General features: G+C 44.6%; 2 protein-coding genes across 7 annotated transcripts in view; both read left to right on the top strand.

Annotated features, from left to right (window-relative positions):
* The window catches only part of PSTPIP2 (proline-serine-threonine phosphatase interacting protein 2), a 60,003-nt gene extending 50,019 nt beyond the window's left edge, over nt 1-9,984 (top strand). For both annotated transcript variants that reach the window (XM_039545110.1, XM_039545109.1), the window contains 6 exons: nt 2,003-2,101; nt 2,532-2,628; nt 3,025-3,109; nt 4,030-4,064; nt 4,715-4,772; nt 5,261-9,984. In XM_039545110.1, coding sequence (XP_039401044.1) covers nt 2,003-2,101; nt 2,532-2,628; nt 3,025-3,109; nt 4,030-4,064; nt 4,715-4,764 — 366 coding nt within the window. In that variant the 3' untranslated portion in view covers nt 4,765-4,772; nt 5,261-9,984. The remainder of the gene's footprint in view (nt 1-2,002; nt 2,102-2,531; nt 2,629-3,024; nt 3,110-4,029; nt 4,065-4,714; nt 4,773-5,260) is intronic.
* Nucleotides 9,985-10,787: 803 nt separating this feature from the next.
* EPG5 (ectopic P-granules autophagy protein 5 homolog) overlaps nt 10,788-25,283 on the top strand; it is an 86,304-nt gene continuing 71,808 nt past the window's right edge. For 3 of the 5 annotated variants that reach the window (XM_039544110.1, XM_039544109.1, XM_039544113.1), the window contains exons 1-6: nt 10,788-10,886; nt 17,574-18,515; nt 20,698-20,941; nt 22,834-22,970; nt 23,558-23,665; nt 24,103-24,176. In XM_039544110.1, the coding sequence (XP_039400044.1) occupies nt 10,824-10,886; nt 17,574-18,515; nt 20,698-20,941; nt 22,834-22,970; nt 23,558-23,665; nt 24,103-24,176 (1,568 nt within the window). In that variant the 5' untranslated portion in view covers nt 10,788-10,823. Of the gene's footprint in view, nt 10,887-11,456; nt 11,517-16,068; nt 16,127-17,573; nt 18,516-20,697; nt 20,942-22,833; nt 22,971-23,557; nt 23,666-24,102; nt 24,177-25,283 lie in introns of those variants that run through there. The other 2 variants (XM_039544111.1, XM_039544112.1) reach the window with 2 other exon arrangements.

The following is a 25,283-nucleotide window of genomic DNA, read 5'->3' as shown; positions in this document are numbered from 1 at the left end:
CAACAAAAATGGCTTCGTTGTGTGGACAGGTGCAGGGTTAATTCGATTTAATGCTGTTAAATTCAACCTAAACTCGTAGTGTAGACCAGGCCTTAGACTGGTATAAAATCAGGAGTAGCTCCTACACCAGCATAACATGTGTCAGGCCTGGTCTACACTACGGGGGGGGGGGGGGGTGTGACTTACCCGTCCAGACACGGCGGGGTCAAACTCCACGGCTCCAAGGTCGACTCCGCCACCGCCGTTCGCGGTGGTGGAGTTCCGGAGTCGACCGGAGCGCGTGGGGAGTTCAAACTATCGCGTCTTGATTAGACGCGATAGTTCGAACTCCGAGAAGTCGAACTCACCGCGTTGACCCGTGCGGTAAGTATGGACCTACCCTCAGTGAGAGGAGAATCAGGCCCTTTGCCTGTAAAGCACCACATGCATTTACGATGAGAGAGAGAGATGGAGGGCACCAGACCGAGACTCACATCTAAGTTCTATCCCCAGTTCAACCAAGAACTCTGTGCGTCCTCTTGGGCAAATCTTGAGGTTTCCGACACACCTATGATCCTGTCACGTTGCTTTAGCATCAATATATTGCATTTGCTGTCGGTGACACTGCTGTTCTAGGCAGAGCAGCTGGGTTCTATTCCCTTCTCTGCCACTGGCCTGCTGGGTAAACTTGGGCACGTCATGCCATTGCGCCGTGCCTCAGTTTCCCATCTGTAAAATAGGGATGATGATACTGATGTCCTTTGTACAGTGCTCTGCGATCTCTGGATTAAAAAGGGCTCTAAAAGGGAGGTACTATTATGAGTTCAGCTCAGCCCATTCCCTAGTGCTGACCCCTTTCAAAAATATTGCTGCTCGTTCTTCCATTTTGCTTTGGCTTCTTAAAATGAAATGACCTGCCTGTGTGTGCTTTGCCCATCCAAAACTTGTCAATGGCTCAGGGTAATGAAAACCCATCGGCTGATAGTGAGGAGTGGGAAATAAAGATTCACTTCCTCAAATCAGTCAGGTTGTGTTGATTAGACGCGCCAAGAGCGGAAGTTCTGCTGCAGGTCCATTGTCCTGCCAATTAAATGTGTGCTCTTGGTGAGAGGTTGCTTGTTAGCTGTGGAAATGTGAAAAGGACTCTTCCTGATGGAATGAATACATATGGAAGGGTGGACTTCCGAAGGTTTGGGCTCTGAGGAGCATCCAGACTGTTCCATGCCTATCGGAATGACCCAAACGTGGGTGTGGGTCTGGGTGTAGGGATGAGAGCAGTGGCCTGGGATCACTAAATCAAGGGGTGACCAAACAGTGCATTGGCAAGCTGGCTTGCCTCCTCACCATCCGCAGGTGTCAGCGTCTGGAATCAGTCCTCCCACTGTGGTGCAACAGGACCCAATAACCTGCCTGAGCTTCCCTTTTAAGTTTAGCACGCAATTTTTTAGCCATCCGATGTTTCAGGCAAGATGATCTCACTTAAGGTGGGTTGTGTGTGGATGAGATGGGGCCAGAGGGACAGTTGAAGACCCATCTTGAGGAGAAGGGGTCCCTTCAGAAAATGTGCAAATCCTGATGGAGCAGAGTGCCGGGATCAGCTGAACCTGGTGGATCCTGCCTTGATGCAGGCTTCTGTTTAATACCATGTAGTGCTGGCTGTTAATCTATTTTTCCCATAAAGAATAAAGGATGGTAGCAGTTAGAGATGGAAAAGACTCATTAGACTAAGTCCAGCCCCGTACAAAGGTAGGATAGACTCCCCTAGAGAGGGGAGATTAAGGCCAAAATGCCAAGAAGTGGTGAAGTTAGACCCAAAGTCAGGTCATTGCTTAGAACATCTGTAAACAGGACTAGCAAAGCAGTAGTATGTGTCCAATATGGCCCAAACCTGTATTGGCAGGGAGGTTGCCTAGATGATGTATGTCTTCTTCTCCTACTTCCACGATTAATCCCAGCTGGCTGGGAACATGGCCGTTAGTTATTTTGTTAACATACCCTGACTTGCCTCCCTGTATCTCCTCAGTTCTTTGAAACCCAGGAGTCCGAACGGATAAACTACTTCCGCAATGCGCTGTGGCTGCACCTTAACCAGCTCTCTCAGGAGTGCGTCCAGAGTGATGAGGTAGGTCCGAAAAACCCAAGGCCCTCCAAACCTTTTATTTGCCGAGCAGAAGGGGAAGGTTCTTCCCTCGCATTGCACTGTCTTCGCCGCTATTGCTACCTGTGCTTGCTATCTTCAAGCTAGCTCCGATAGGGTGGTCTGCGCACAGCTTTTGCTTTGTTGATATTCTCATAGATAATTCAGCAGATAGCAATAACGAACACCCAGTCAATAGTGTGGAACAGGATTTGAAATCCTGGCTCCAGTGAAGTCAATGGCAAAAGCTCCCATTGCTTTTATTGGGGCCAAGATTTTCACCTCTTGGATTATTAACACTTATTTTGCTGATGCAAATTATATCCTTTCTCCTTCCAGAAAGACTAATTAATTCTTGTTTCTGCACTTTATGCTTTTAAAAAACAACAACCCTTTTTTGTTTTCCTTTTTACAGAGATATGAAGAAACCCGTAGGAGTCTAGAAATGTGCAGCATCGAGAAGGATATAGAATTTTTTGTAAATTTCCGTAAAACCGGAAGTGTGCCCCCAGGTAACTGCTTGATGTGGGTTTTCTAAGCGGTGTGGCCATCAGCATTCTGTACAGCTTCTCAGCTTTAGTAAGGGTATGGGTTTTATTAAACAAAGCTTGGCGCAGAAAGCAAGCACGCTTGATGGTTCTGGTTCTGTGTTGGTCTCAAAATGAAACCAGTTTCTAGAGTGGCATCCTTGCACTGGGGTAGCAGGCAATTGCCACCAGACCCTGAGGAGAACTCAAACCTCATTTCTATAGGCTTTGGTTTTAATAATACAGTTTTTTCAGCGTGGAAGGGATGGAGCTGAAGAAGGAATTTGCATCTCCCATTGTGCAGATGTGATGCTGTACATTGCATGCCAACGGCTCACAAAAAACATTTTTTACAGCTGACTTGTATTTCCACCCCTCCAGCTCCTGTGGTCTATGAAAATTACTATAACACACAAAGAAATGCAACTACAACAAGAAATCAGGCCCCAGCACCTGGGAAAGGGAGGTAAGACTAAACAAACCCAACACAAACCAAATAATAAAAGTAATGGCCTGGCTATTGGGAACCTATAGGTTAAAAATGGGTGTTGCTTCTTTAAGTCTTTCAGAACTGTTTGGATCTTAGGCTCTTTCAGGGTCCCACAGAAGTTGGGGGTTGGGGTACGTGGTCAGCGGGGAGGGCAGGGCAGGTTGGGAATTTTGCCTGGATTGAGTCCCCCTCTGTACCAGGAAACCCTCTGAGATCTTGGGCACTGGTTTGCCACCTCCTTTGCTCCCTAGCCCACCCCTGCTGCTGGAAACCTTCCGCATTCCTTGCATGGCTCCCTTCTCCCCACGTCTGTCTGGGGAGGGCTGGATCATCGAAGAACACATGCCCATGTGGGCAAAGAAGAGAACCTAGATCAGCTGCACTGGGAGAGCAAGGGAACCTGCTGACCAAAGAGGGGAGTGGACGGGTCTGCTGTGTGGAGAGAGAAGGAACTGAGAGCACCTTTGTCATCACTGAAGACTCATGTCCATGGCTGCTTTGCAGTAGGAGTCAGTCACAATAATGACTCCCTGATGACTGGGGTTGGAATACTGAACTAAATGATGGCACATTTGTGCATGAAGCCCCACGGTTCACCCTGTGAAGGGCTGTGGCTAGCACCACTTTTCTTCCCCACCCCACCACAAAAACTACTTTCTGGTGGGACAGGGGCTGCCTGGTTCTTGCGTCTTATCCGTTGCTAATGACATTGCAGGAGATTAATAATACGGCACACTTTGAAATTGGGACATGCAAACCTCAAACCAACCAAAGTTCTCAGCACTCACAATCTACCAGAAATGCCATGTGGGGCTGCGCAAGAATTGAATAATATGAAAGAATCAGATCATTTTGCAGCAAGGAGACAAGTGTTTTCTTGTTTGTTTTCTGTGCAGGAGGGGGCCGTTACCAATTCCTGCGAGTGGGCCAGGTGAGTTACACCCAGTCATTCTAGAAATCACACATTTTAAAGCATTTTTTTGTGCAATCCTCTTTGTATTTCAATGTTGCAGGTTCGGTGTGTAATTCCACTGCCATGTAAATATTGGCGAGCTTGCCTGATTCTCATATTCCCCATATCATTCTAACCATGGATAGCTCTAAAAATGTTGTTCTGGGCACCTGTAAGCTTCTGTTAGAAATAGAGGGTGACATCATGGCTCCATTGAAGTCAATTGGAGCTTTGCCACTGATTTCAATGGGGCCAGAAGTTCACCCAGCAAGAGGGTCCAACCAAAGTCCTGGATATGGACAGTCCTGAACTTTGAGAAAGGCAAGATCTGGACCTGAAGGCTCCAGCTTGGGCTCTTCATTACTTGGGAAGCATTGATTTTATTATTAGCAGTGTGGTCTAGTAGATAGGGCCCTGGACTGGGACTCAGAAGACCTGGCTTCTGTTCTTGGCTCTGCCACTGCCTATTGGGTTACCCAGAACAAGCGCTTTCTCTCTGTCTGCTTCTGTTTCCCCATCTGTAAAAATGGGATAATGCGAGCAACCTCTTTTGTCAAGTGCTCTGAGCTTTATGGATGAAAAGTACCATGTAGCAGCTAAGTGTTACTATTGTGATCTCTATATTGCAGGTGACCCTGATTACGCGACGGTTGATGGTTACAGTTTAATACATCACTAGCATGAGCTGTAAGTATTTTCATTCTGAAAAGGAATTACTTGGGGCCTGCGTTAGTCACACCAGGGAGGTGTAAGGTCTAGTCCTCACCAGCATGTTACGCACTAACTGCCCTGTGGAGACCCTGCTAGTGTGCACTCAGAGGTCCCTAGTGCGTGTTAACCTAGTCCGGTTTCAAACAGTACTATGTCATTGCTCGCTAGGGAGCTTTTAATGTGTGTCAGCAGGGCCCACACGGCTCAGTTAGTGCACGTCACACTTGTGCAGACTGACATGCTGCACAGTCTCCCATGGAAAGAATTGGAGGTCCCATTCTTTGGTATTTTAAAAGCCATGCTAAAAAAGCACTACCCAGCGCTGTAGTGGAACAATCCTGCATAGGTTGGGAGGGGGACTGGATGATCTAGCTGGCTGCTTTTTCCTCTCATCAGTACATTTGATTCTGTCTACATTTCTTTCACTGAAATATTGACTCTTACAATTCCATCCTCTTCTCCAGGGTCTCAAAGCTGCTTGCCCAGTAGTGGCACTGAGTGCAAAAATTAGTCGTCTGAGCCACCCATCAGAGACGGTGTATTCAGTTGCAATTCCAGCATCGGGCACAGTGACACAGCATGGAACTGTTTCTTCTTTTAAAAAATATTTTGAAACTCTAGGTTAACTATTTTGTATGTTTTGAGGATCCACATGAGGTCCAACAAGGCCCCTCTTCCTTCACGGCGACAAATTACACGGGCTGATGTCCTATTTTCGAGGTCAGGAAGGAGGACATTGAATCTCTGAATAACGTTCGCTGAACCAATGGAATCTCCCCTATCAATAAGAGGGCTTGTGTTGGTGTTGGTGACAGTTCTTTGTGATGTGCAAACCTCAACATCTGTGTGGAAGACTCTAAAGGATTTTTAAAAAAGGAATCTCTTCTCACCATGACGACTGAGAATTCACATGTGCCGCCGTAGTGCTGCCAGTGGGAATCATGTGCAGTGCTTTGGGCATAGCACACAGGTCAAAGTAAGGTTTTGGTTTGGTACGCTGGATTTTCACCAAGCTGATTAAGATCATAGCCTAACCCTAATTGTGGGAGTGCTCATTAGACTGCTTACTCATGGCAACACTGAGAGTTAGAACTCGAGAGGTATTTATATGGCTGTACTGTGCATTTGCTCCAGGCTACGCAGTGATGTTGGAAGAAGCTGATTCATATCCTGTCTCTATCTATCACGCCTCAGGAGCCTGTTTGGATTACATGAATGGTCCGTTGACTTCAATATGGGTTCTGATGAGAGGAAGGTGAACAAGTTATGGCCCTTCAGTAGTTACCTACCACCCTTCCCTGGTTCTACTGTGGCACAGCAGTACAATACAAAACCATCCTTGCAGGTCCAGGCTGGTGACTCCTCCATTCTTGAATAACTGGAGGACATGAGCCGGCCCTCCGGAGAGCTACATCTGAAGGCAGGGCTTGCCGCTGTTCAGCTACCCACCACCAGGGCCGGCTCTGGCTTTTTTGCTGCCCCAAGCGCAAACAAAAAAAAAAAGAAAAGAAAAGAAAAAAACCTGCGGGGCGGCCGGAGCGCGAGTTCAGGGGGACTCCTGGCACTGCAGACATGCCCCGGGAAAGGAGACAGAGGGAGGGGAGAGAGAACGGGGGTGGCCAGGCCTTCTGCCACGCTGCCTGCTGGGAGGGCTCTGCACCTCTCTCTGCTCTGCCAGTCCCAGTCCTCCCTTTGGATCTCAGTCCTACACTACAGCCCACTACTCTTTCAAATCTCACCCCCCAAAGAGTTCTGTCGATGCTTCCCAACCCAATCGATCTGAAATGTTAACTGAGCGCTGGTCATTGTAGCATGTAAGTGTTCCTCTTCTGCTGGGCCTTTGATGCAAACTTGCCAGTGCAGCACAACCCTCTATGCTATTCCAGTCCTGGGTCTCCAAAACCATTCTGCCGATGCACCTCAATGCTCACCTTGAGCTTGCTGGGGTGTGGACTTCTGATTTCCTCTTGTTCTGGAATGCGTAGCCACGAGCACATATACTGTGTCGATTCCACTGCAAGACACCTACGGATGTAGGGAACTTCAGTGATTGGATCTCTATATATGATGGCCCATTGGGCCGACTCTATTTTTCTCTCGCCTCAGTTTGGAGGGGAGTGGGAGTGAGAAAGTGATCCCACGGGTTCCTGTAAATGCAAGTGAAGCCCTGACTTTAATGTGGTTGAAAATGATGATGTAACACTCATTGAATTTAAACAGTGGTTCTCACTTGGTTCCATCCCAGGCCCTCTTCCCATCTAGCTGAAATCCCCTACCCATTTAGCAACATGGGAAGGATGGGGTGATTGTGATCCCAACATTTGTTTGTGACAGTCCCTATTGCTGTTCTAGTAGTTGCAACTCCCAAGATGAGAACCCCATGTTTAAAAGATGTCAGAAGCTGATCAAGCCTAGATTTCATTTGCAAATCCAGACCACAGAGCATTAAAAGAACAAACAGGTAAAGTGCAGATGAGAAAATACATCACTATTTATCATTGTATTGTTACAAATGCACACCAGAATAGATGGTTCAGTGATACCACCTAGTACTTATATAGTGCTTTTTCATCATTTAGTCTCAAAGTGCTTAACAAAGGAGATCAGTATAATTATTCCCATTTGCCAGGTGGGCAAACTGAGGCATAACAACTTGATCAGTCACCTAGCAGGTCAGTGGTACAGACAGGACTAGAATCTAGGTCTCCTGAGTCCCAGTCCTGCATTCTCTCCACTAGGCCACATAGTCTCAGCATGAGAGAGAATTGGTACAGAGCCTTTGTGAGTAGTGTCCAAATGTTACTTCCATCTGAAAGCTGTAGAAAGAGAATTGACCCCAGATCTACAGCTAGGGCCTTTCATTAGAGATTACTGGGATGGCTGAATAGTAAGGTCAGGGCCATAGTATAAGAACTAGTACTCAGAAGCATATTGTACAAGAAGCTCCTTTTCTCTGCTGGGATTTCCAGGCTGACACAGGGCGGTAGATGGTCTTAGTTTGTTTCTTGCCTACAAAAACTGCTGCTCAACAACTTTCAAAGTGGTGCACTGTGTTTTAGGCACATAATTCACAATAACTTTAATGGAAGTCATGCAGCTAAACCCACGTGCATCACTTGAAAAAGGGAGGGGCTAAAATGCAGCCCCATATTAATTGCCCAAGAGTGATGCTCCTTCTCAGTCCTGGGAGTAGGGAGAGCGATTATTTAGTTGACAGCAGGACTCCAATAAATAAGTGCTTTTCGAAAGGGATCTTTTTAGTTCAGAGTGTAGTTAATCACAGGGCAATGTCATGCACATTTGAAATGTGGATCGCTTCACTGTATTTGCTCTCTGATTTAAAGAAGCCAGTCCTGAAAGCAAAAAGTACGAGTATTCTGCCCAGCCAATCTTAAAGAGAAAGAAAGCAAGCTGCCCCCAAAAATCAAGGTTCTTCTCTGAATTGTCCTAGAGAGTGTCTAAAATCACTTCAGAATCAATAGGTCAATACTCCCTAGATAAAAGAGGAAGGTGTGAAACCGCTAGCTACACAATATTGAGTTCAGTTTTTCAGGAGGTGAATTAGAATGGTGGTAGGTATGTGGAAATACTTTCATTTCTAGCCTGATGTTTTCAGTTTCTAAAGGAGTCTGGAAAGGCAGATGGTTTCAAACCATAAAATGTTAATGATAAAAATGACAAGCGTGGTCAGTGGCTATTGTAAAAGCTTTTTATTATTGTGATTAGAGCAAATCGTATGTAAGAGTGTGGAGGTAAATTTGGAATATATCTGAATTTATTAAGAGTTTAGTGCAACTGGGCTAAAGTGAAACTTCACAAGCAAGTGGTAGAAGGGAGCTTTCAATCTGGGGCCGCAGAACTCCATCAGCCAACACCCACTCATCCCTGCAGCTGCAGTCGGCTGCAGAGTTACAAGTGATACATCATCAGAAAAAACAACGAGGAATCCTCGTGGCACCTTAGAGACTAACAATTTATTTGGGCGTACGTTTTTGTGGACTATAACCCACTTCATCTGATGCATGGAGTAGAAAATACTGTAGGGAGGTTTAAATACACAGCATATGAAAAGATGGGAGTCACCAGAAAAAATTCTCATTGGATGATTGTTTCCAAAGCATGACATTTGCTAGCTGCTTTAGGAAACAGTAACTTTTATACAAATTAAACCTCCAGTGAATATCCTGCTGTATTTTTCTGTGCACTTGAAGCACAGAGATTGCTGCGTTCTATGTTAAAGCTGTTAGCTGAATGAAAAGAAAATTTGAGCTAATTTGGAAATTAAGGGCAAAACTCTTTCTTATCTGCGCTGCAAATTGCGATTGCATCTTTGCTTCTCATTGTGTGAACTGTTATTGACACCAGTAGACTTGCCAATATTGTAACCAATACAACCGACCCCTGCAGGGCAGGTAAGTGATCTGTAGTGTGACTCAGAACATTAGTTAGTGGCAATAAGAATTTTAGGGTAGCTAAGCAGTTGTGGAACAGAATAGGACAGTTAATGTGTCACAAAGATGTCACTCACCACTGCAGTAAAGGAGAGGGGGAAAAAAAAGCTTGAAGTAAATTAGTGGAAGTTATTTTTGCTTATGTTTGCCTATCTTTAATGGGCTTCCTAACCAGGATTTTGGTGCAATGACAAAAGACACAAACACGCCACATCCCTCAAAGACTCCATCCAAGGTCTTTGAATTATACCCATTGCATGGTGCGCTAGGATTTTAAGGCCTTGTGTCCATAGCCTTGCTGCAGATTTTTACAACCATGCATACACAGTTTAACCTGTGCCTGAACAAGGTCAGTGAGGCTAGATCCAACGCTGCTGGAATGCTGGGGTTGGGGAAGAGGGGGAAATGTGCTATCCAGTAACCTCACGACATACTGTCTCATTGCTTGGAAAACACAGCAGAACTGCTTGTTTGCAGAGAGATCCTTACAAAATACTTGTACAGAACTGTTTTTTGTTAATAGAAAACAAATGAGTTTTGACTGTTAAATTATCTGTGTGATGAGATTTGTCTGAGCTGAGTAAGATGCGCAGTGCTATAAATGATAACAAATGGGTGCTGAATGGTCTGCTTTGGTATTTTATTGGATTGTTTTTGTATACTTGTAATGATTTGTTTGTCATGTTAATTAAGAACTATTGTTTTCTGAATAGTTAATAAAATGGCCATGATACATGTTTGTGTGTAATTGTTCATCACTTATCAAAGTGATCAAAACTCCTTTGGTCTAGTGTAACCTGTTAGGTTGGTGGTGTGTGCTGTTGCAGGGCAGGGGGTTCTTGGAGTGGCAAGGATCTGGGTGTGTGCAAGTGCCTGGGATAGTGTTAGGGGTCATGTGCCTGGCATTGCTGCTGGCAGGTGTTGACGGGGGCGTGACCAGGCTATTGGTGATGGAGATGGCAGGGGTTGGCGGGGTGTGAGGTGGCCGGTGGGTGTCAATGAAGGGCCCTGGGGTGGCTGAGGTGCTGACGGGGATGACACTGACGGGTGAGGTGGTGGGTAAAAGTGATGGGGCGGATGTGACGTTGGGGAGCGCCAGAGCAGGGGCTGGGAATGGGGTAGCAGTAGCAGCAGCAGCAGGGGTGGGGACGGCACGGGCAGGTGTAGGCAGGGCGGGTATCGGTGGTGGGGGGTGGCTGAGATGGGTGGGGCTGGCAGAGGTGGGGCTGGACCCCAGAGAGGATGGGGTGGCGGGGGGTGGGGGGTTTCATGCTGGCTCTGGCAGGTGGGGGACAGCAGTGGCACTGGGGGCCCAAGGGGGCGGGGCAGAGGTGGGCCCTGGCAGCGCCGGCTGAGCTCGCGATCAGCTGCCTGGCTTCGCGCCCTGCCGCTGCCTTGAGCAGCACTAGGGGGCGCCGCGGCCGAGCCGCGTTCCCTCCCGGGGAACGAGTATGTCCCTCCTCGCATTCCATAGCCACCGCGGCGCTGATTGGCTGGGGTGGAGAGGCCGGTCATGTGACTCCGCCCCTGCCCTGGGCTTCCGGTGTGAGCTGCAGGAGCGAGGGGGGCGGCGGGAATGGCGGAGGCCGCGAGACCCCCGCGCAGGGAGCGCCCCAAGCCCGGCAGGGGCAAGGCCAAGGTACGGGCCGCGCCTGGCCCCCGGCCGGAGGGGGGGCGGGGGCTGTTCCCCCAGGGGCGGGGCCTGGCGGGGGAGGGGAGCACAGCGCTCGGGGTGGGGGTGGGGCGCTGCCTGGCGGGCCGCTGGGGGCTGCCTCCCTTGGCGCTGTTTTGTTCTAGTCAAAGGTGGGCTCAGCCCCGCTCCCCTCCCTGTGACTGGGTGGAGCTGCTGATGTTGGTTTCCGGGGCATGGCCCGGTTCCCATAGCACGTGACAGGCTTCACCCTCAATACAGCAACTCCTCGCTTAACGTTGTAGTGTTCCTGAGAAATGCGACTTTTGCCGAAACGATGTTAAGCGAATCCAATTTTCCCATAAGCATGTAAATGGGGGGAGGGAGGGGTTAGGTTCCAGGGGATTTTTTTTTTGTCAGACCAAAGCCCGACCTCCCCTCCCCACAAGTTTTGAACAAACAATTTAATACTGTACACAGCAATGATGATTGTAGAGCTTGGTTGAGGTGGTGAAGTCAGAGGCTGGGCTATTTCCCAGGGAATGCCTTACTGCTAAATCGGGTGGCCAACCTGTGGCTCTTCATGAAGTTAATATGTGTCTCCTTGTAGAGGCACCGACTCGGGGGCTGGAGCTACAGGTACCAACCTGGGGGGTGTTTATTGCTTAACCCCTGGATCTGCCACAGGCCCTGTCCCCACTCCACCTCTTCTCTGAGTCTGCTGTGTCCTCCCCCTCCAGAGCCTCCTGCATGCCATGAAACAGCTGGTTGGGTGGTATAGGAGGGAGGGGGAGGTGCTGATCAGCGGGGCTGCCAGTGGGTGGTGGGTGCTGGAGCTGATGGGAAGGGAGGCGGTTTGCTGACATATTACTGTGGCTCTTTGGCAATGTACATTGGTAAATTCTGGCTCCTTCTCAGGCTCAGGTTGGCCATCCCTGTGCTAAATGATGAACTGGCACTCCTCCCGCTCCACGCAGCTCATGGCAGTGGGGGGGACGGGGACCGACGGACGGATGGGGAGGGGGGAGCTGAACTGCCCAGAAATTTGATAGCCTGCTGGGCGGCTGCTGCACAGGGAATTTAGGGGATTTGATGTGGGGCTGTTGGTCGACCCTTCCAAGCCCCCACGAGCTGGCTCCAGTAGGCTGCTCTTTCTGCAAGCAGTGGACAAAGTAGGCAGCCCATACCACAAACTAAAAGGCAAGTCCAGTCCTTCATAGGCTTGGCAAACTATTGTAGGAGGTTTGTGGAGTGGTTCAGTGACATTGTATCCCCAATCACAGACTTATGTAAAAAGCATCAACCTAACAAGGCAATTTGGTCAGAGATGTGCCAGAAAGGCTTCAACAACTTTAAATGAGCATGTTCTCTAATTGATCAGCAATGTAACAACGAAACAACATTAACCTGGATGACTTTAAATAAGGAGTTACTGTAATTATAAACAACACCACTTGCCTATGGGCATCACTTGTCACATGGCTTTGCCATAGGATCTTGGCTCTCATTCAGTGTTTGAGCCTCTTTCCTTACTGATTTAAATAGCAGCTTGCTTTAGTCACTGAAAGAACTATCCTGTAATTCCAGCTGAAAGCAATTTCAACTTCTAATATTAATTATTGGGTTGCTGGTGTTTCGATCGAATTATAATCAGGCTTTGATTAATGGGATTGAATTAAAGGAAAGGGATATTTTATTTTTGCCTAGCAAACTGATAAACATACCGGAATTACATCAGTCAGCTCTGGAGTGAAGCATTGTAACTATGTGTGTATATCAACACATTAAAACTAGGGCTGTCGATTAATCGCAGTTAACTCAAAGTTAATTGCGATTTAAAAAAAAATATTATTGTTATAACCTTAATACATATTCTTTACAACTCTGAGATAGATGAGACCTAAACTGGGTCTCTTTTGCCGCCTGCTTCCGTTATAGGTTTTTTTCTTCTAGTGAGAGAATGATATGGTAGATCTCAAATCAATGAAGGCTACACTTAGAAAGACCTTAAGACTTCTGGAACATGCTGCTCAAACAGTTTCACTTTTGTTTCTACTGCCTGTCCCTCCCTTCTCACATTTATCTCCAGACTTCTTGTCCAGATATATTCCTCTCCCAACAATCTACTATTCATTTAACTTTTTGAAACTTTGCACTTTTAGAGAGAGGTAAGAAATTGACTCAGTGTACACAAATTTGCAGAGGGACAATAAGGCTGAGGTCTATTATTTCTCACCTCTGTATATTATTTATTTATTTATCTAAAAACATTTTTGCTGTTAACAAGCATGTTCTCTCTGGAGACATGAATCCACAGTTTGAGAACTGCAAAACTAATCATCTCTGATGGTATCTTCTAGACTTAGCACTGATACCATCAGTGCTAAAATACCATCTGCATTGGGCAGATAGAAAGATTAACCTAAATAATCTATACAGACGCCCCTGGAACCCCATAAGATTGGGTCCCTAATCCATTTACTTATTTACAAAACTTTTCTTAAACATTACATGAATATATTTTCTCATACTATAGAATTAGAATTTATAATTCCTATTCCATGATGAGATATCTTTGAGCTATAAAACTATCTTTAGATAAAAGCAGCAAAGAATCCTGTGGCACCTTATAGACTAACAGACGTTTTGCAGCATGAGCTTTCGTGGGTGAATACCCACTTCTTCGGATGCAAGCAGTGAATACCCACTTCTTCTGCTTGCATCCGAAGAAGTGGGTATTCACCCACGAAAGCTCATGCTGCAAAACGTCTGTTAGTCTATAAGGTGCCACAGGATTCTTTGCTGCTTCTACAGAACCAGACTAACACGGCTACCCCTCTGATACTATCTTTAGATAGGTTTTTTTCCTCAAAAAGCATTTTATCAAAAAAGTCTGATTTTTTTTTTTTAAATCATTGATTTTTATCCACCCTGGGGCTGCTCACCTGCACCCAAGATCTAACTGTAGTGAGCAGACAAATGTTATAGTGGTTCCTGTTTATCCTTTCAAATAGGACTTATAGGAGTTATGATGAACAACTACTACTCATCACTCTGGAGAGATTGAAAGACCCTGGGCTGCTTTGCCAGAAATTTGCTGATATTTCACAGTTCTGTCTCCTGTTTGCTGGATACTTTTCAAACCATCACAGATGTATCAGTACCTCTGTGATACATTGCGGGGGGAGGGGGGGACAGAGTAGCTCCCTTTGATGGACACTCACCCAGCCAGCTGTAAAATCGCTCTTGGTCTGTTCTCTGCTTGCTTTGTAATACAAGCCTGGAGTGGCAAGTATTAATTTTTAAAATCCTTGCAGGCCCCCACTTCTGCACTCGGAGTGACAGAGTAGGGATTCAGCCTTGACAACCTCTAAAAGGTTAGCACATGGATGAAAAGCAGCTGTGGTTCTGCCTGAACCCAGTCAAGACAGAAGTAACGTTGGCTGGAATGGGGAAATCCTTTGAACAACACACAGCCCTCCCCCTTCATCAAAGGCATCTCCTGTCAATTCATCAAGGAGGTATTGAGTCTTGGGGTGTTTCTGAACTCACTACTAATTTTGGACACCCTACCTAGGAAGTAACAATGACAGGAAATATTTTGTTCACCTCTAGTTTGCCAGAAAATTACAAGCTGCTTTCCTTGAAGAGACTATAGCTAGTGATCTCTGCTGATCATTTCCTGACTAAACTCTTGTGATGCAGTACATCTGAGGTTAAAGGTGGGGGCAACATGGGAACTTAAGTTTGCCAGAACACATCAACCTTCATCCTTAGCAGAAAAACTGGCTCTGTTTACATCCAGTGTAATTTCAGGGTACAAGCTGGGGCCCAACCACATCAGAACCTGCTTTTCCATTCGTAACCCACTGAACCATATGTGATTCTCTGGGATAGTGCATCTGACAACATGATGTTCTTGGGAGCAGGAGATGAGGCATCCATCCTTTGCTGAACTTGCTCAGTTGTGTAACCAAGACCTAGAAGGCAGAAAACTGAACCTGAGGTTTTCAGAGGAAGCTTCAAGTATCACCTTTTTGCAAAAGATACAATAAACAAAGATTAGTACTTACAACATCGCTAACAAGAAACAAAACTCAATAAGGTGGCAAAGCTACTGAAGCTGCGAGAGCTGAAGAGCAGTTTACCACTGGCACCTGTGTAAATCTTAATTACTGTGTAGGACTCGGAACAGTTTTAAAATTTTTATTAAAGCTAATGTTAAAATTATATAATATACAGGTTGAGAAAAGAGTGTTTGTTCATCTGGGCATAGTGCTTAGGTTATCCAGAAATACAAAGTTTGTTTTTAGAGTCATAAGACGCAGATAGGGCATAATCAGCAATAACCCATATTTAGGTGAATAAATTTAAGGCTACAGTTTAGATATTTAGCATCCAAGTATTCGGGTACATTACTCATGAAAAAAAGTTATACAGAGAGTTGGTGGAGGAAAGGAAAATATATCAGTGAGTGAAGATTGAGAATTTAGGATTGGTTGTCCATTTAGAAAAAACAGTCTATCAGGAAAGTATTTTGAATTACTTTCCCGACTTACTACACTGATGGATGTCCTAGAAGTAAATGACCCATAAGTGTGTAACTATTCCATACAAAATTAGACTTCATGTATTTTAATATTGACTATTTAGTCTTCAAATACACAAAACCCAACCCATACGTAACTTGCTATTGGAATTAATTCTGTTTGACATAAAGTAAATAATCCCCCCCCCCCCTTTTTTTAAACATAAATTACCTAACAGGCACAACCAAATGTATTTCAGATGCCAGGTTCAGTCCTGTCACTATAAGTCTTTTATATAGGAAAAGTGTCTTTTTGGGAACATGTTCAGTGGGAATTCAGCTTGTGGGGCAGGAAATCACCTGTGGGGTGGAAGGACTTCCTGTAGTTCCCTCACAACTCGAAAGTGAACTCATTTTGGCGCCTAAACCATCTGTCGCATTTAACTGCACTCTGTCCCATCACTCAGGCAACATGCAGTCGCTTTTAGACTCCTCTGCCCCCTTCCACACCCAGGCTCTGGCCAGATCTTATTGGATTTTCCTTTGTGTCTAAAACAGGGGTCGGCAACCTTTCAGGAGTGGTGTACCTACCCAAGCCGTACGAAAGAAGAACAGGAGAGTGGGAGATGTGGGATCCAAAAGCAAACCAAATAAATTGCCATTTTATAAAGAAGCTGCAATTAAAAGGTGTTCAGTGAGAGGGTGAAAACAAATATGTCAGGTTAGCTGGGACGTTGATATCCATTGTTGTCTGTTAGCTGCTTTATAAGGCAGAACCGCACAGTCAGCTGCTCTGCTAGGAAATGTGTGACACTGTCAGTAAGTGTTCAGAACTTTACTTTTGTTACTTAGCCTTTTTCCAGCATTGAGCAGGGACTGAGGGCTCTCTCTGACTTTTGTCACATGATGATTTTGGCAATCTGTTGCATAATATAGGGAACTTAGAGCAGTATAAGCTAACTTTTCCGGTATTTTCTCAGTTCAGTAGACTAAATGAGGGCAGAACTCTGGATTTTAGCCATTTGCACAGGAGTGCTTGTATCATATCTTGGTTATATTGTCATATCATGTGATTATTCCACGTTTGTCCTTTTGATGAGAAAGTCATAAAAATATACTTCAGACTGGGCTAGCTGTTTGTCTCCTCACAAGCATAACCATCCCTGTTCAGTAATAGCTAATGTTAATTAAATAGGGAATAATCAATTTAAAATTCACACCTCTCATTTTATTCAGCTTTTCTACTTCTCCAAGTGACAGAATTCCTAGTGAAACTGCTAATTTCTAATTTATGGATTGCATCGCAGGGTCAGTCTTTAATTAATTGGACATTGCAAGAGCAATATCAGCTGAAAATGTAGGTTTTGTGAAAATAAGCTCTTACAGAATTGAAGACCATTAGACATGTTTCCATGAAATTAAAAACACATTCAATGTATTTATATTATAGTAGAGCCTAGAGGTTTTTCAGACAAAGAACAAGGCCCCATTGCTTTACTCATTTGTACAGCATATAGCGCAGAGACAGTCCGTGCCCCAGAATGGTGACAGTTTTTCATTAACAACACGGTGAGCATCATTCCAAGACATGAAAGCAGGGAAGTGAAATTGACAGGGCACTCACTGCTGTCTTTTGGGACTAGGGGGTGGGAGAAGGTGGGGAAGTTGAAGACCAAGAGTATGTCAGGCATGGTGGAGTCTGAAAGTTACAGCTTGCACAGTTTCTCTCCTGCTGTGTATTAACTCACATACTTGGTTCCCAAACAAGATGTTGAGTAAGAAACAGGGGAATTGAAAAAAGAGGAAATGAATAGAGGAACACAGTTTGCATAACCATGGATCATGTGCAGTGTTTGGTGCCATTGGCAAGTCCACATGGCCAGTAGACATCTGATGTATTTAAAATGTGCTCTGTTTAGCAGAACCCCTTAGCATTCATGGATTAAATGAAACAAGGGGCCTAGTGACTGCACTGGCTCACCAAGTATACTTATTCCACGTCAATATGCGAGTTGAAATATGCATTTTTCTTACCTTCGTAACTACAGAAATTAGGCTGGTGATGTAAGCTTTAGGTACATTGTAGTGCAAGACAAATGCTTACTTTCTTTTGTTACTCATTTATGAATGTCAGATTCCTGATACGCTGTCTGTTCTTTTGTTTCTAGGAAAAAAAGAAAAAATGCAGTGAAGAGCCCCAGAAGCAGGACTTGGACAAGGTCTTCCTCCCCAACAAAGCTAGAGATCAAGAGGTGACTTCTCGAGCTAGCGAGGTGCAGGTGGAACATCCTGAAGTGTTTGCAGATATTCAGCTCAGTGATGAAGTAGAGGATGGAAAAAATGTGAATGATATGTATGATATCCCCTTGACTTCTTTAATCTTAGCAGATGAAGGATCCCGATCAGCTACCCTAGAACCTCTAACACAAGGAGAAGAATTCAGAGCTAGTCTCTTGCATGAGAAATGCCGGGAGAGGTCTGAAGAAGATGGTAGAAATAAATTGGAGAAACCCCAGAGCCTTATGGAAGCACTTGCTAATCAATCAGAAGACTCTGGCATAGCAGAAAGTACCTTTAAATGCAGTGCTGCTTGCACTCAGTCACTAATGGGAATTGTACGGGACAGAGGAACTGAGAAGGTACAAGAGGCTACAAATCCTGCCCTTTCTTTGGAGGCACAATCTGTGCTGTCACAGCTCTCTAATGAAGCCAAAGAGCGTGCTCAACCCTCTGGGTTGAAAACTTTGTATCCCGATTTATCGGCTGAATTGTCCCAAGAGAGACTGACCACACTTGTGGTAAAACCGCTGTTACGTAACGAGAGGCTGTATCCAGAGATTCCCTCTGAGCCAGAACTAGTGCCATTTACCAAAGAGCAGCTGAAAATCTTTGAGCCGTGTTCGTGGCTGGAGAATGTTGATTCCTACATGGAGGAGTTTGAGCACATTGCTCATCAGGATAGACATGAGTTTCATGAATTGCTCCTGAACTATTGGCGCTGTAGGAAGCAGCTCTTGCTGGCTGAGGCGGAGCTACAGGCCATGACATCAGATTGCCAAAGTGCCAAGGACAGGTTGTGGACTTTTAAGGAGGAACAGCAGTCTGTCAAGGTGGTGTAACTGAAGTTGCTTTTGATCATGGCTAGTCTACGCTCCCAGTCATGTGGTCTGCTGAATGTGGATGTTTGCCGTATTTAAGCTGGCTTGTACACAGAGGTTTATTTGCCTTGGATGATGTCTTTTTTATTTTTTTTTTATTTTTCTGTTCAGAGGAAAATAAACCTGTCACTGCTTAAGTCAAGTTCATTACATAGAAATACTTATTCCATTGAATCCTTGATTTTAAACTTGTAGCTAATATAGTGGAGTGCAGTCTCCCTTGCAGTGAGCTCAATATACTAAAATTCCTGTATGTAGTGAATTGGAATGAGAGTTCCAATGCTTTGCAATATGAAAACTGGAATTCAGCTTAGAATGACCATCTGCTGTTAGTGAAATACTTCGTGACGGTGCCAGTCCTGTCCATCCTCCTTCCTGGGTGTGGATGACCCCATGTCCAGTAGTCTTGGTACAGTGGTTCTGGAAGGATTTGAGGACACAGCGCAGCAGCCTGGTTATTTGGCGCAAGGGGACTGAGGAGATAGATCCACTTGCACTGGTTGTTGCTTCTTTTATGTAGCACAGAGATTCCTGTTGTTGTGGCTGCCACTGCAGCCCTGAAGTATCTTTGGGCTTGTCTATGCTGCATTGCAGTGTGGACTACCGGGATGTGAACTGCAGAGTGCAACAAAGTGTTGCACTCAGCTACCCTGTTGTAAAGAAGGTACCGACTTCTATTAACATAGTCCTGTTTGCAACTAGGTACCTTCTAGATTGCACCAGCAGCTTCAGTGTGGGGCAGTTACAGTGCAACACTTTGGTGCACTCTGCAGTTCACACCCCTGTAGTCCACACTGCAGTGCTCTGTAGACATGGCCTTTGTAACCCTGCAGTTGCCTAATGGGGAAGGATTGTTTTGCTCATGTCTCCGGGAGAACCCCATCACGCAGCTTGATGTTCCAGCTGTGTGCTGATTTGCAGGATTTGATCTTATAGGGCCCTGTCTTCAACTAGGAAGAATTGGAAATATTCAGCAGTAGTGGAAGTTGTAGTCAGTGTAGATGTTCTTACCACTCACTGTCTGATTCTTCCCAGAGCAAGTTTAGATAGTAAGAATGCCTATTCGAGAACTTCCTCTATTGCTCCCATGAGTTGAGCTGCATGGCTGGTGAATTCCCTGTCCATTTTTTCCTACGCTAGATGAGACTTGAGGGCCCCATTGTAGATATATTACTTTTTTTCCAGAGGAATGTGGTGTAAATGAACATTATAACATTTAATTATGATTGAATTTTATCACTTAAATTTTATATTTATCCATTGTTATGTGCAATACACTGCATCTACACTCTATCCACAGACGTTTACATTAATATAACTGATTTCCTAGTATAAAGTCCTGCATGTGGTGCGAACAAGTTTCAAACCAAACTTTCTGTATGTGTGTTTTTGAAGCTTAGTTGCGTGGCTGTATGAAGCAATGACATGGGCAGAATGGAACGATGGCTTCATTGTATTAAAGAACATTGGATGAGGTGGGGAAAGACTCCACTCAATGATTTGATTTGCAGTTTGAGGAAAGTCGTTTCACTGCTTAGCAAGTCTGGATAATTTTAAAATATATTGCGACAAATTGATGTTAGGTGGGCTGGAGTCTAGAAAAATACTCCTCTTGTGTACATATTGTGACTTTGAAATAAGATCAGGGTCTGCCTGGAAATTCTTTGTATGTTTTTATATATACATTTTAAGAGTAGATGGGACCAAGGCTGTGAGGCAGGTGTGCTCTACTGGATTGGGTGTGAGGGTGGGAGTTGAGACACCTGATTTTATTCTCACTTCTGCCACTGACTCACTGTGTGGTCTTGGGCAAGTCACTTAAACCCAATTTTTCAAAAGTGGTTTCTGATTTTGGGTACTTGAGGGGTTTGCAAGGCCTGACGTTTTCAGAGGTGCTGGGCAGTCATCAGCTCCAGTGCTCAGTGCCTCTGAAAATCAAGTTGGACATCTAAAATCAGAATCTGCTTTCAAAAATGTCTTAGCCTCTGTTTCCCCATCTATTATCTGAGCAGAACATTGCTGACCTGCCTTTGCAAAGAGCTTTGAAATCTGTGGCTAAGAAGCTCTATGTAAATGCAGATTTTTTTAACACACTTTAAAAAGAAAGTGTATAAAATAATTGTTCTCTTTGCAGGGTATCTGTGCAGATCAGTGCCAAGTGTCTGAATACCATCGCTACCAGACAGTAGAGATGAATGAAAGTGTGTTGGGGGAACTAAAGAGGTTGTTTGAAGCCAAAACGGAGCACGTGCATCAGACGTTGGTGCTGCACTCGTACACTTCAATGTTGTCCCGCTTGCAGGTGGAGTCTTATATCTATGGGTTGCTTAATAGCTCATCCCTGCTGAGATCTGTGGCTGTTCAACAACAAGAGCAAGGTGCGTCCTCGATCTGAGTTTCTGCCTCTGGTGTCCCTAGCATGCAGAATACTACACTTGAACTTTCAATCTGGAGTTCTATGTGTGGGTATTCATTAGAAACCCTCTTTCAACACCAAAAACTAAGGGGAGCTTATTCTGTGGCCCATGAAACCCCAGTCCATCAAAAGCACCCTGAATGTCTCACTTCAGTCTCGTGGAGCATAGACACAGTTGCAGAAGTCAAGTGCTTAAGCTTATTTTGGCAGCAGATTGTGGTAGTGCCCCCTGCTGTCTGAGCTATGTAGTGGCACTGGCTTTGCCTATTTCAGAAAAATATTTTTGTTCTGCGTGCTGGAAGTGGGCAGAAGGGAGGCTTTAACTTAGACTGATAGACTTTAAGGTCAGAAGGGACAATTATGATCATCTAGTCTGACCTCCTGCACAATGGAGGCCACAGAATCTCACCCACCCAATCCTGTAACAAACCCCTAACCTATGTCTGAGTTATTGAAGTCCTCAAATGGTGGTTTGAAGACCTCAAGCTGCAGAGAATCCTCCAGCAAGTGATCCGTGCCCCATGCTGCAGAGGAAGGTGAAAAACCTCCAGGGCCTCTGCCAATCTGCCCTGGAGGAAAATTCCTTCCTGACCCCAAATGTGGCGATCAGTTAAACCCTGAGCATGTGGGCAAGACTCACCAGCCAGCACCCAGGAAAGAATTCTCTGTAGTAACTCAGATCCCACCCCATCTAACAACCCATCACAGACCATTGGGCATACTTACCTGCTGATAATCAAAGATCAATTGCCAAATGAATTGCCAAAATTAGGCTATCCCATCATACCATCCCCTCCATAAACTTATCAAGCTTAGTCTTGAAGCCAGATGTGTCTTTTGACCCCACTACTCCCCTTGGAAGACTGTTCCAGAACTTCAGTCCTCTAATGTTAGAAACCTTTTGTCTAATTTCAAGTCTAAACTTCCTAGTGTCCAGTTTATATCCATTTGTTCTTGTGTCTACATTGGTATCAAGCTTAAATAATTTCTCTCCCTCCCTAATATTTATCCCTCTGATATATTTATAAAGAGCAATCATATACCCCCTCAACCTTCTTTTGGTTAGGCTAAACAAGCCAAGCTCTCTGAGTCGCCTTTCATAAGATAGGTTTTCCATTCCTCGGATCATCCTAGTAGCCCTTCTCTGTACCTGTTCCAGTTTGAATTCATCCTTCTTAATACTGTGTGCAGTTCTGGTCTCCCATGTTTCCAGATGAGGTCTCATCAGTGCCTGGTATAATGGTACTAACACCTCCTTATCTTAAAGTAACAAAGACATTTGTATATCAAAGTTGCTATTTAGTGAGTACAAGATGTTTTAAAAAAATAGTGTCTTAGTTTTAGAGAGTAGTGGAGTATTTGTTTGGATTTAATAATATACAGTAGAACCTCAGAGTTACGAACATCAGAGTTACAAATTGACCGATCAACCACATACCTCATTTGAAATCGGAAGTACGCAATCAGACAGCAGAGACCAAAAAAAAAAGTAAACACAGTATAGTGCTGTGTTAAATGTAAACTACTAAAAATAAAGGGAAATAAAAAAAAAGATTTGACAAGGTCAGAAAACTGTCATTTATAGTAAGATGGTTAAAAGCAGCGTTTTTCTTCTGCATAGTAAAGTTTCAAAGCTGTATTAAGTCAATGTCCAGTTGTAAACTTTTGAAAGAATCATCATAATGTTCAGAGTCATGAACAACATTCCCGAGGTGTTTGTAATTCTGAGGTTCTACTAAAGGACAAAGGAGAAATTTTCTATAGAACCCCTAAAGCCGTGAGGGCATTAGTCAGCCTAGCAGGGTTCTTAAGCGTCAGCAGTGTCGGAGCTCTAATTCTGTTTCTAATTCACAGCTTCTAAGCAGTCAGAAAACCTTTCCTCGGACTTGGGTCACCTGAAAGAATGTGTCAGCATTCTTTTCAGTTTCACGCGCAGAGTTATTGAAGATCCTCAGTTCCAGAGTGACCTCCTCCTTTGGCTGCAAAGGCTGGTAAGGGAGGAGTGTATGGAGTAACTGCTGTTTATTAAAATGAACTGAATCAGTCCCAGAGGCCATCCCTGGAAAGCTCACCACTGCTCTTGCTGTTTGGTGTCCTGGTGAAAAGAATTTGGTGGTTTCATTCCAGTTCTTAGCAGACAATGGCCACATCACTGAAACCACTAACATAATTGGCTCTTTTGTTGATAGAATCAACTGAGAGCCCAGGTGTTGGGAGGACTGGAGCCTGTGAACCCGAAGGTGGTTGGTTTGGATTAGGACAGAGCACATTAATAAGGCAGCTTGGGGAAAACTCATGTTGGAGATGGAGGTCTTCATCACTGTCAGTCTGTTGATCTTTCTTCATTACTCAGTTCCACATAAATCAGTCCTTTTAAAAAAATGCTTTGTATTGTAGCTCTTAAATCAGGCAGCAGCCCCTGCTTGTCAAAGAGTACTCTTGTCCCTGTCAGCCTTTTGGTGATACAGCATTCTCTGTACAAACCCATTGGGTGTTGGAAAATGCAAGGAGAGTAATAGAAAAGTCTGTGAAGGAGCCAACCTTGAAATTCCCTTACAAGATGCTCTTTATTGTTTAGGTGTCAGTCTTGCAAAGAGTTGGCTGTCCAGGAGACCACCTCTTCCTCTTAAACCACATCCTCCGTTGCCCAGCAGGTGTCAGCGGATGGGCTGCTTCGTTCATTCAGGTGTGAATGTTTAATCCTGTGTGCTTTGCTTTTTTTGGCTGAGATTTTGGAGTGGGTGGGAGAAAGGAAGAGAGTCTCTCCCGCTTGAAACCATAAGACTATTACTAGACTAACTGGCAGAGTCCAGAAATATGGAATCTGGGGCCTAGGAAGGAGAGGAGCCAGAATCTTTCTGTGGGGCTTTGATGGGCTGGATTTTCAGCCCTCCCAATCTTGTGCCGTAGTGAGATCTGCAGCTAAAGGCAAAAGCTGTGTCTTCTTTGAAGACCTATTTCTCGCTTAGATCAGCAAGTGGGCTTTGTCAAGAGTTTCCTTTTAATGCTAGAAAGTTAAAGGAAAAGCCAGATCATGGAAATTCAGAGATTTTATTTAGAAGCTGAAACTAAACTAGCTGAGGCTTCTGGTTTGCTTAGACTGAAATCTTGGTTTCATTTCAGATCAAAGTCTTGGATAACCCATCAGGAGTCTTTCATTTTATGCAGTCTCTTGCCTTGCTTATGTCTCCCATCAAGTAAGTGGGAAAGGAGAGAATTTGTACACGTGTTCTGACAATGTTTATCTCTGGATATTCAAACACATGGCAGCACTAGGGATATTCAGATGACGTTGAGGAATTGTTAAAATGGGCACAGTGAACTGATAGTTAAGTCTAAAGCCTTGTTGTTGTTCACTCATCCCCAATTTACAGCCGCAGCACTATTCTCAGATGCTAAATATTTAGCATGATGAATGTGCAATAGCCTATTGTTCTTATCAACGTTGAAATAAAGTTCTCGGCTACTGTTTGCAGGAACAATTGTCATGGATGAAAAAGAAGTTCTTGAGTCACTAGGTCTGGAACAATTGTTGCCTGCAAAGATTATGCTGTTTAATTTTTTCCCCTATACGTCTAACTTGACTCAGAAAAAAACAATTGCAATACTTGATGAAAACAGTGAAGTCAAGGACTAATGATAACAAATGAAACATATTTCAGAGGAAATAAATGTTCTGATCAAAACCACAATCTTTTCCTGTTTGAGTGTCCTCCTCCCCACCCTGCTCTGTTAGATTAGTAAAGGTTAGTGTGACTTTTATGTCTGTGTGTGCTCACTGCATTATGAGAGTTACAGCCACTGGTTTTCTGACTGTCAAGATAGTAGCTATTGAGCCTAACTGATCTGAAGCAGTTCTACAGAAATATTTTAAATGGGTAAAGAGAGAGCTGGACTGAGTTATTTTTAGAGTTAATATTAGTCAAACCTGGATTGTCCGAACTCCAATTAACTGAAACTCCAACCAATAAGCTGAGCTGACTGAGGCAGTGTGGGAAAGAAATTGGCTACACATTTTGATGTCTGTGCTCAGAGTTTTCAGGCTAGGTTGAAAACCCTGGAGCAGATCCTTCAGCCCTTGTAAATCTGCAAAGCTTCATTGACCTTCATGAAGCTTTACTGAAGTACATCAGCTGAGGATCTGGCCCCCTGATCCTGTCTGTTGAGCCAGGTTTTGGGTGTCCTCTAAAACCTTGCATGGTTAGCATTGTACTGTAGCTGTTTCAAGTCAGTAACAGTAGCAGTGAATCTAGTGTCTTAATGAGTATTGCATCCGAAGAAGTGAGCTGTAGCTCACGAAAGCT

The sequence above is a fragment of the Mauremys reevesii genome, linkage group 6 (assembly GCF_016161935.1).
Source record: "Mauremys reevesii isolate NIE-2019 linkage group 6, ASM1616193v1, whole genome shotgun sequence".
NCBI lineage: Eukaryota > Metazoa > Chordata > Testudines > Geoemydidae > Mauremys > Mauremys reevesii.
Note: the sequence above shows the minus strand (reverse complement) of the source record. Positions and strands in the feature narration are given on the sequence as shown.